Source organism: Myotis davidii, unplaced genomic scaffold, assembly GCF_000327345.1.
Source record: "Myotis davidii unplaced genomic scaffold, ASM32734v1 scaffold200, whole genome shotgun sequence".
In the NCBI taxonomy this organism is placed as follows: domain Eukaryota; kingdom Metazoa; phylum Chordata; class Mammalia; order Chiroptera; family Vespertilionidae; genus Myotis; species Myotis davidii.
This window is the reverse complement of record NW_006293700.1, coordinates 3,667,090-3,678,748: the sequence shown is the minus strand read 5'-3', so window position 1 is coordinate 3,678,748 and position 11,659 is coordinate 3,667,090. Positions and strand designations below refer to the sequence as shown.

General features: G+C 41.4%; 1 protein-coding gene across 1 annotated transcript in view; it reads right to left on the bottom strand.

Annotated features, from left to right (window-relative positions):
* Window positions 1–223: 223 nt before the first annotated feature.
* Window positions 224–11,659, bottom strand: part of LY96 (lymphocyte antigen 96) — an 11,838-nt gene continuing 402 nt past the window's right edge. The window contains exons 2-5 of the mRNA XM_006767336.2: window positions 7,632–7,721; window positions 2,846–2,974; window positions 1,261–1,313; window positions 224–347 (exon numbers count right to left, since the gene is read on the bottom strand). Coding sequence (XP_006767399.1) covers window positions 249–347; window positions 1,261–1,313; window positions 2,846–2,974; window positions 7,632–7,721 — 371 coding nt within the window. The 3' untranslated portion in view covers window positions 224–248. The remainder of the gene's footprint in view (window positions 348–1,260; window positions 1,314–2,845; window positions 2,975–7,631; window positions 7,722–11,659) is intronic.

The following is an 11,659-nucleotide window of genomic DNA, read 5'->3' as shown; positions in this document are numbered from 1 at the left end:
TCTATGTTTAGTCTTTAGACACAACCTTGTAAAAGCAGATACTTTCTCAAGGATACTTACCCTGCCGACTGTATCTGGAGGTTAATTTGAGTTCAAGCTGTTATTACAATAAAAGCCTAAGGAAGCAAGCTGTTTGGTGCGTATAGCCAAGCAGTCCCTTAACCTCTCTTTCACAGAAACGAGTGTCAGACTAATCCTTTCATCCATCACTCAGGGTCTGCGGTCAGTCCTGGCACATTAGATTTATTCTAATTGAAAGTAGGGTGGTGTATGATGGTAAAATTCAAACAAAAGAGCATTTCTTCAGTATTCCCAGCAATGGCTTCCACAACACATCTGTATTTTCCCTAAAATGAGGAATAAGAAACACAAGTAATATAAAATGCTATGTGCTTTTATTTTCAAAGACTGTTTTTATTACTAGGAGGAAGTCATTTAAATTGGATTGGTTATCATTTTCTCAGTTTTCTAATGAGATGAAATTTTGTGTCTTTGAATTCAGCAGACTCAAAACTCATTTATTTCCCAAGTATGAAAATGTTTTTTAACAATTTTTGAGACTAACCTATGAGATTTTCAAACACTAAATATCATTTGTAATCAGTAAAGAATATGCATTGTTAAAGTTTATTTTTAAATATTCACCCAAAGTGAAATGTGCAAAATTTTCATTGCTAGGTATCTAATGCAAACATCTAAAAGCACATGGTAATTATTCATAGAGGCAGCTACAGAGTTCTTACAGTGCTTTCACCCAAAAGTCATTCAACATATTTACAGTGAGCATTTGCATTACTTTTAGCCGTGTATGTTAGAGGAAAAATATGATGTGAAAAAGAGCTTTCTTTCATGTAACTTTTTTATATTTCCATATTCTTCAGAAATAAGAAATGGGAAAACACCCAAAACCAAATTAAAGTAGGGGAAAATCTTGACTATTGATTTTTTAATATATTTTTTTTATTTCAGAGAGGAAGAGGAGGAAGAGACAGAAACATCAATGATGAGAGAGAATCACTGATCGACTGCTTCCTGCACGCCCCCCACTGGGGATCAAGTCAGCAACCAGGCAGGCATGTGCCCCTGAGCAGAATAGAACCCAGGACTCCCCCAGTCCACAGGCCAGTGCTCTACCCACTGAGCCAAACCAGCCAGGGCTTGAATATTGATTTTTTTAAGTTGCAAACTGCTTATTCAAATTCTTCACACACCTATTACTGCCAAAGATTAATAAAGGACAAAATGACTCTTAGACAATACCTTAGAGAACAGGATGCCCCTGTAGGAGAAGGACACTGTTGTATTCACAGTCTCTGCAAACAAAACACAAAGAACGGGACATCACTAAGTGACTTGTTTGGTAGTACAGCATTCACCTTTGACAATTCTACCACTGGCAGCAGCACTCCCAAACAAAACTGTAGAGAAATAATGTCTTATCCCCTGGCTCCCATTCTCCTGGGGCTCCTCTCCCACCACAAGCCTCTCTCAGGACCAGCATTAGTGGATGCAAACTTTTAAGGCCCACTGGTCTCAACGGTGAATGAGCGATGAACAAGCGAGTGCTAATATGCTTCATCCCAAGTAACATATGTGCATATTTAATACTACTGCTCCTTCAGCAGGGTCTAATAGAGAAGGACAGTTACTTTAAAAGCAGATATGTCTGATACTAATTCAAGTCCCAAACTTTCAAGGATCTCATGATGTTTCTTTTTTTTTTTAATTTAGGAAGATTTTAAAAAATATTTTTAATTGATTTTAGAGAGAGAGGAAGGGAGAGGGAGAGGGAGATAGAAACATTGATGAGAGAAATATCACAAGGACCGGCTACCTCCTGCACATCCCCTGCTGGGAATCAAGCCTATAACCCTGGTTATGCGCTCTGCTGGGGAATCGAACAGGCGACCTCTTGGTGCATGGGCCACTCAACCAACTGAGCCACACCAGTCGGGCAGCATCTATGTTTCTTAAATCAGAATGTCCTCAGCTCTGGGCCCATATGTTAACTGCCAAATGGACATGTTTATTTGAATGTTCCAAAATTACCTTGAGCTCAACATACCCAGAACAGAACTCATTATCTTTAAGAATTTGCCCCTTTGTTGGCACTAGAATTCCCAATCCCAATAAATCTTATTAGTCTCCATTTTATCCCCATTATCACAGTCTTAATGCAGACCCTCATTACTCTGAGCCTAGGGTACCACCAAACTTCCTAATTTGTCTCTACTTCCCTTCTTCTGAGGTAGAGTATAAAGAACACTGAAGGTAGCCGAAACCGGTTTGGCTCAGTGGATAGAGCGTCGGCCTGCGGACTGAAAGGTCCCAGGTTCGATTCCGGTCAAGGGCATGTACCTGGGTTGCAGGCACATCCCCAGTGGGAGATGTGCAGGAGGCAGCTGATCGATGTCTCTCTCTCATCGATGTTTCTAGCTCTCTATCTCTCTCCCTTCCTCTCTGTAAAAAATCAATAAAATATATTTAAAAAAAAAAAAAAAAAAGAACACTGAAGGTAGCTCTGCAGCAAAATCTAGTAAGTTTCCATGAAAAATAATAAATGTAATGTTTAGAAAAAGAGAACCATAACCGAGGGTAAATATACAAATATTATCTGAACAAGGTAAAAATTCTAATATCCCTGCAAACACACGCAAGTGTCATCTTAATAATAACTCAATAACATAATTGTAAAATGTCCAAACTGCTAAAAGTAAAAATTTTAAATGGGAATAAAGAGTTATTATCAGAAAAGGAACTTCACATTTTCAGTGTATGTAATTTTCAGAACATTCTCATAAACTATTCTATGTTATTCTGAGAGTAACATAGATTAAATGCTTACCTCCCTTTAGAGCTCTACAAAAAGAATAATCATCATCAGATCCTCGGCAAATGACCTCTTTGCGCATCGGAAAATTCACAGTTTTAAAAGATAAATACAGGTTGAAATATAAATTTTTTATGTCTCTTCCTTAAAAAGAAAAAAATCCCATTAGTCCCTCAAATAAGAGATTATTTTATAAATAATAAATATTTATTATGTACTTAAAATATGTTCTGTGCTTTTGCAACATAATTTCATTTAATCTTCACAACTATCTATAATGTGGGTATTGGGATCCTTATTCTGTAGATGAGAAAACTGGAGTTTTGAGAGGGTAACTAGTGGATTGTAATCAAATAGAATATTCCACAGTAAGAATTATATGCTATGCCTAAAAATAGAGACAATTATTTTTTTAGAAAACTATCAAATGAAGATATAAAATTTTCTGTTCTAGTTACAGTTCTGCTAGGAAGTTCAAAGAAAAGAAAGGAAATAATGATAATCAACTCATGCCTACTTTTTAGTAGTTTTGATGAAAGATTTCTTAGAGGATAAAATGAAACCTTTTGATTAAAAATTAGGTGTATGAGCCATTTATTATTTCCTCATGGTCTCCCTATTATCAATTAACATGAGAAAAGCCAGTAAACAATGCATTTTGCTCAATTCTTATATTATTCAGTTGGCCCAGCTGGGAAAGATGTATGTTGGGGGCCAGATGTAAGCTGGCAAGGTCCTTGCACCTGAAGGGGCTAGCAAGGCTGGGACCCTTACCCACACAGTTTTCCCAGACTTTTTTGGATGGTGATTATCAGTAGAATGAGAGAAACATTTGTAGAATGAGAACAGCCTTTCATAGTTACCAAGAAGTCTGTAACTATTTACTGAGATATGCTGTACTGAGAACTTGTCCTTCTGCTGTGTCTCTCCCTTAGAGATTAAGAGGAACAAAGAATACATTCCTCTTGACAGACCTCCTCCTATTCAGTGTGTTGGGTATAATTAGGATTGTATAGCTAATAAACTTGCTTAAGTTCATCAAGAGAACTGGGGTCCTCCCGACCCCGCTTTACTGTCTTTCTTTTCTCAATTCCCACCTCCCTGCCTCAGTCCGGCTCAACCCTGTCAGGCTGGCCCTGGCAGATGTACAATTTTTTTATAATGAAATAGTTTATTGTAGCCACCACCTCATTGAAAATATTTTCCTAATAAGGTCACCAGGGCTCATTGTAGCCATAACCAAAGGAAAAGTTTTCCAACCTTAACTTGAATTTGATTGTGGGCAACAGAGCTGCCAGCTCCTCCTCAAAACTCTCTCCTTGGTTTGGTGTCAGTGCTCCCACTCTCTCTGGTTGTCCTTCAACCTCTCTAACTCCTCGTCAGTGTAGTTCATTGACTCCCCTACCTAGGGTTTCTATCCTCAGTTTTCCTCAATATTTACTCTGCGACATAGGATACTAATTCCTAAATCATCATCTTTAGTCTCAACCTTTCTCCTAAATACTGTCTCATATATGCATTCAATATCTCTATTCAAATGTTGCTCATCATCTCACCCTATAGATCCTAAATTGATTTCCTCATCTTCATCAGCAAATCAGCATTAGAATTCCTAATCCCAGTAATCTTACTAGTCTCCATCTCAGCCCCATTGCCACAGTTGTTGTTGTTGTTGTAAGTATATTTTCCTGAACAACCCCCACTGGGGATGTGCCTTCAACCAAGGTACATGCCCTTGACCAGAATTGAACCTGGGACCCTTCAGTCCGCAGGCCAACGCTCTATCCACTGAGCCAAACCAGTCAGGGCCCATTGCCACAGTTTTAATGCAGGCCCTCATTACTCTGAGCCTAAGTACCACCAAACTTCCTAATTTGTCTCTACTTCTCTACTTATGGGGTAGGTATAAAGAACATAACAGGGTCTGCTTCTAACTGTGGTCCCATGGTCCAGTCCATGGACTTTAGCCTGAACCTCTCCAAAAACATGGATGTGGGCAGAAGCTGAAGAGCTGTTTTCATGAGAAATTCCTGAGACAGACACATAGCAGTACTGCTGGGGTACACAAAGACAAGGCAGGACAAGAGACCTTCTTTCATTGCTGCATGGAACACAGCATGTACCCGGTCTCCACTGACACCAAGAAAGGAAGTGATGTTTTGATATATCAATGGTCTACATCTTGAGAAGCTTCTTGTCCTTGGACAACATTGTGGTCATGTGAGGCACATGACAAATAGTCAAGGTGAGATACCACTTGCATGGCTCAGCAGGCCAGGGATATTAATGTAGATGTTGGAGTGAGAGATAACCTGGTAGCTGTCATGTGGTAACTAAGAAGACTTTTTTTGACCTCACCAAGAACTACCAAAAGTAATTTTCAGGGAGGCTTATAGTCCAGCCTTATTTGTCAATCAACTACTGGTACACAAATAATTTACTAGCAAGGTTATAAAGTCTCAAAATAAATAATATCTATTTTTTTTATTCAATTTCTACTTACAGCTCTTACTGAATAGAAGTAGAGATAGCACCATAAAAACAAGGTTGACTTCTATAATGTGGCCCCAGACTTTACACAGAAATTCTAGTATATTCTAGGGAAACTCAGATCATAATTACAAAATTCTATAAAAATATAACTGAATAATTATCTTGTTAGTAAATTAACACAATGCTATAAATGTCATACTTAGTAAATGATTAGGGTATCTGTGGTGGCCACAAAGGTACACTACTCAAACCTTCCTTCCAAAGACCCTGCTGGCAGGAAGGCAGTTGGCAGACAGCCCCCAGCTGCTGCACCTTCATATCCATCTCAACCAGCGGCCAACGTCCCACAGATCGCTCCGCTAATGACCGAGCACTGCAAGGACACAGAGCCAGCCTACTCCTGCCTGTCAAGGCACACGTGAGACAGGTAATCTTTGCTCTAAGTCTCCCCATTGACCTGGCTGACAGGCTCTCAGGGATGCATTTTGGTCTGATGACCATGCTACCAAATTCTCCTTCCTTTCTTCTCTCATTTCAAAGGTATCAGATCTGCACCTCAGTCTGAACCCTCTCCTTGCCTGCTCAGGCATCCTCTTCCCTTTATTGTTCACTAGCATTTCCTCCTGATTAATGTCTTATATGCCTAATTCCTTCTTGGAATCTGCTTTTCAGAGAACCCTCAGCAATGCTATGTTGTATTATTACTACTTGGATCTGAAAGGATACAACTCACTTCCTGTGTGCAAGGACAAGAGGTTTGCTTGAAAATTAGGTCACTCGTTATGTCATATATAATCACTCTGCCAAACATCTAGGGATAAAGCACATCACATAGACCAGAAAACAAAATCTGAGAAAAGAAGAAGAAATTGTAGAGCCAGGCAAAAATTTAGGGATAAAAATATATTTTACTCTTGGCCAAGACAATGGAGTGAATAGAGTTGATTGCTCTTTGCTCTGTGTTATCACTCAGCCTCTTTCACTTCACTTACCATGCCATATATCTATAGGTCTGTCCCTCCTATTGCCCTGGAAGATTCTTGAAGGTCAAGAGGATGTCTTATTTATCAATGAATTCACAGTACCTATCACAGTACTTGAAATATACTATGCATTTTTCAATGACTAAATGAATACAGAAACCAAGCGTCCAAGTGCAGGTTGAACACTTAATTTCAGAAATAGTAAAGCACAAGTTTATTGTCTATTATTTCTGGGTTCTCAGCTACCTCTTTCTTGTAAGCTAGAGAACTAAAACTAGGGAAATCTTTATCTAAGCTTACATATTTGAAAGCCCTTAGTAAACTATAAGCTCCAAATACAAGCTAGATTGTAGGTGATGATAAACAGTAATGGTGAGGAGGATGACGAGAACTGAAGTGTCCTGGGATCCTCGGGCTTCACACAGTGAAGCTGCCTGGTAAGAGAGGATAAAGGTTTTTGTGTTTTCCCAAACACTTGGATCCAGCCTGATGCTATAACCATCACCCAATTTATTTTTTACTAAATTGATGACAAGTAAAATCACAGAGAGGAAAAACAAGACAACACAAACAAAAAACATTGTCTTTTTTTTATCCCATCATCATCTTATTTTTTTTTTTTAGAAGTGGGGTCATCTTTAGGAAAAAATGTCCTAGCTTGCTCATACACAGATCTTTAACTAGTGGAAACCTAACTTTATTTATCAGTTGAATAGCTAATGACTGACAAAGGATATACTAATACCTAATAGATCGTTAGAAGTCTCATATTATTTCCACTTTTACCCTCCATACCATTATGTAATCTCTTCTCCATGAGTGTGAGCCTAGTGACTAGCGTCTAACAAATAGATAAAGCCAAGTTGATAGAGTGGCACTTCCATGATTAGGCTACCCAAGACTATGACTTCTGTCTTGTTAGCTGACTGTCCCCTTTGCTGGTTTTGATGAAGCAAGAAGCCATGGTGAAAAGGCCAGCAGCCAGACAGGAACTGAATCCTGTCAAAAGTCACATGTGAACTGCAGAGAATCCTTCCCTAATTCAGCCTTCAGGAGAGACCCCTGTCCTGGCAGACAGCTCGACTGCAACCTGGCAGGAGATCCTGAAGCAGGCACGGTGAAGCCACGCCCAGATTACAGCCACGCAAAGACTATGAGACAGTAAATGTGTACTGTTTTGAGATATTAAGATTGCGGTCATTTGTTACATAATAACAGAAAACTAATACATGTACATTTGGAACACAATCATTTATCATTGATATCACTTGAATTCTTTTAACAGATGTACATTAACAAAATGTTGGTTTTGTTACAAAACTTACTTGGAATGTAGAAAATATGCAAATATCCTTTGCTTCCCTTCAATTCTACACAGGGTTCACTTCTTATTGAAATAGGATATTTCATGTTATCTAAATGGAATGAAGATAATGTCAATGCATTATTTCCAATAAAGAAAAATATTCTGAAACTCACCCCCCCCCAAATGATGCCTTTAGTATTAAAATTGTTTAATGAGAAAAACTAATGATGGTTAAAAATATCTCCTTCTGCCCTAACCAGTTTGGCTCAATGGATAAAGTGTTGGCCTGCGGACTCAACGGTCCCAGGTTCGATTCTGGTCAAGGGCATGTACCTTGGTTGTGTGCACATCCCCAGTAGGGAGTGTGCAGGAGGCAGCTGATCGATGTTTCTCTCTCATCAATGTTTCTAATTCTCTATCCCTCTCCCTTCCTCTCTGTAAAAAAATCATTAAAACATATATATTAGAAAAATATATATATACTAGAGGCCCGGTGCACAAAAATTTGTGAACTCGGGGGGGAAATGGGGGTCCCTCAGCCTGGCCTGTGCCCTCTCACAGTCTGGGACCCCTCGGGAGATAATGCCCTGCTGGCTTAGGCCTGCTCCCGGGTGGCAGAGGGCAGGCCCAATCCCTAGGTGCAGCCCCTGGTCGGGCTCAGAGCAGGGCCATTGGGGAGTTGGGGCACTGCCCCCTGTCATGCACAGAGCAGGGCGGATCGGGAGGTTGCGATGCCACCCTCAGTCACGCTCAGGGTAGGGCCGATTGGGGGGTTGGGGCACCGCCCCCTGTCACACTCAGGGCAGGGTGGATCAGGGGGTTGGGGCGCCGCCCTTTATCACCCACAGAGCAGGGCCAATCAGTGGGTTGGGGCGCGCCACTCTCACACTCAGGGCAGGGCTGATGGGGAGGTTATGACTCTACCCGGTCACACACAGAGCAGGGCCCGTGGGGGGAGGGGGGGGTTTGAGCTTTAGCTCTGAGGCTCTAGCTCTTAGGCCTCCACTGCTGAAAGCAGGTATCTGGTTTGTCTGGGTTCTATAATCAAAACACTGTATCAACTCCAGCTCTGAGAACCCGGCTGGCTGAAAGCAGGTTTCTGGGGTTTTGTTTAGCTTCTATATTTGTAACAATGTTTCAAACTGCAAGCTCAGAGTCCGGCAAGGCAGGCGGGGAACGTTGGAGTCCTCCGTCACTGAAGCAAGCAAGCCCTATGTTAGTTTCAAGGTGCCTGGCTGCCGGCCGCCATCTTGGCTGGCAGTTAATTTGCATATCTCCCTGATTAGCCAATGGGAAGGGTAGCAGTCGTACGCCAATTACCATGTTTCTCTTTTATTAGATAGGATATCTTTTTCTCCAGAGGAGTGGCTCACAAGATGGCAGAGTAGGAAGTCCAACACCCTTCTTTCCCCCACAAACTTCGAATTCAACAACAATTCATGGACAAATTCCCTTTGTGAGAAGTCAGAAACTAATCGAAAGTTTCCTGTGACCCAGGAGAACTCGAATGCAGACTCGCTGAAGTTGGTAGGGAGATTCAGGACACCCTCTCAACAGAGACCCTGAGCCTGGCACAGCAAAGACAGGGAAAGAATCCCCTAGCCTCCAGCTTCACTCGGGAGGGAAGAGGTTAATTCATGCATCCAGATGCCCAAGTTTTCCAGGGGGGTGGTCCCCAAAAGGACTGAAGAAATAGAAAGTTGGAACAGGCCTAAAACTAGGATGGAACTTGAATAAGCAATCATTTGTACCATCATCTGCTTAGCCCACCTGATGTGGCTCAGTGGTTGAGGATTGGTTGACTTATGAACCAGGAAGTCACAGTTCGATTACCAATCAGGGCACATGACCAGGTTTCAGGCTTGATCCTCAATCAATGTTTCTTTCTCGCTCCCACCCCCTTCCTGACTCTCTAAAAATCAATACAAACAATTTTTTTTTTTTTTAATAAAAAGACAGCCCTACCTGGTTTGGCTCAGTGAATAGAGCGTCGGCCTGTGGACAGAAGGATTCAGGTTCGAATCCGGTTAGGGCACATGCCCGAGTTGCAGGCTCCATCCTCAAGTAGAGGATGTGCAGGAGGCAGCTGATCAATGATTCTCTCTCATCGTTGATGTTTCTACCTCTCCCTCTCCCTCTCCCTTCCTCTCTGAAATTAAAAAAATAATCAAAAGACAAATCAGCTCTATTGGTTGGGTGTCATCTATGCATCAAAAGGTTGCCGGTTCAATTCTCAGTCAGGGTATGTGTCTGGGTTACTGGCTAGATCGCCAATAGGGGATGTGCAGGACACAGCCCATTGATTCACTCTCATTTTGATGTTTCTCTCTCTCTCTCCCTCTCCCTTTCTCTAAAAATCAATAACATATATTTTTTAAAATGTATGTTATTGATTTTTTTACAGAGAGGAAGGGAGAGGGATAGAGAGTTAGAAACATTGATGAGAGAGAAACATTGTTCAGCTGCCTCCTGCACACCCCCTACTGGGGATGTGCCCACAACTAAGGTACATGCCCTTGACAGGAATCAAACCTGGGACCCTTCAGTCAGCAGGCCAACACTCTATCCACTGAGCCAAACCGGTTAGGGCCGTGGTCGGCAAACTGCAGCTCGCGAGCCACATGCAGCTCTTTGGCCCCTTGAATGTGGCTCTTCCTAAGCCTTAGGAGTACCCTAATTAAGTTAATAACATTGTACCTATCTATATAGTTTAAGTTTAAAAAATTTGGCTCTCAAAAGAAATTTCAATCGTTGTACTGTTGATATTTGACTCTGTTGACTAATGAGTTTGCCGGCCACTGGGTTAGGGCAATAAAAATATTTTTCAAAAGACAAATCAAATTATTGATACTAGGAGCTTAAAAGCTAATATGAAGTGGTATATAAACAAAGGCCCCCTGAAACTTAGCACAGAGAAGGTGGCATGATCAACGTGTTGGCCAAGTGGACGGAGGGGCCCTTTTGGAAGAGGGAATGGACACTGATCTTGGATGGAGAAATTCCAGAGCCAGGTTGAGAGGGAATTCAGCACAACCCACAAAGGTGAGCTTGGTCTTGCTCTCAGACCTGTCAATTATGCTAACTCCCCAGAAATAACGTCTATGAGCATTTGCCAGAGTATATTTCTTAGGATAGTCAACACACACTCCAAAAATGAAATGAAATAAAATGGTAAACCTGGAGATTAAATAGGTTTCTTCTTTGCACAACTTCTCAGAACTCAACAGACATTTGTAATTCTCCCCCAAATGGTTAAACCATAAATCCCCTTTCCCAAAAGAATCTCAAAGAACTAATATTTTGGCAAGCCTCTCTTTCAACCTTTCTGATATTATATCCAACCCATGGTGAGCAAGGAGGTGGAAAGCACCAAAGAAAGACAGTGGCCAGGCCGGGAAGCTGTGCTTTCAGACAAAGAGGTCTGGGTAGGGCAGTGGTCAGACCAGTCCATAGCATTAGGTATGGCTGATTTTTTAAAAAGTAGTCAAGACTGTTTCTATGTGGCTCTGTGTTAAAAATTTTACCTCAGATAGGTTCTAAAATCACTTTCATTTTACAGATTAAAATGCTGTAGTCCATCAAGAAATGTATTTTTTTGTTGTTGTTGCTGATCCAACAAAAAAGAAAAAGGAGGTATAATTCTTATTTATTCGCACCAAAAGGCTATTGTTGTGTTGCCTGCTGTCACTTTTTTATTTGACAGTCTAAGGGAAAAGAGGTCCCTGCCCCTGACTAAATAGCCAGGTGTCGCATGTTTTAAATATTGTGGCCCAGTGGTTGAAAATCGCTGGCCACAATAATCCGTTCCAGGAGGCACCTGGGACTGTCCTTGTCAAGAACTAGTCTTGGAGCTGGAGGCAGAAGCTCAGAAGCAGACAGTTCTGCCAAAACCGGGAGGAATCTGAAGCGAGGCTCAAGGTGGAGACAGTTAACCACAGGGAACAGAAGCACTTGGAGGTCAAGAACAACAGTTTAGAGACTGGTGAGGCCTGTGAAGGATCAAGATAACCCACACAGGGAAGTCATCAGCCGTCACTCTTGCTGCCG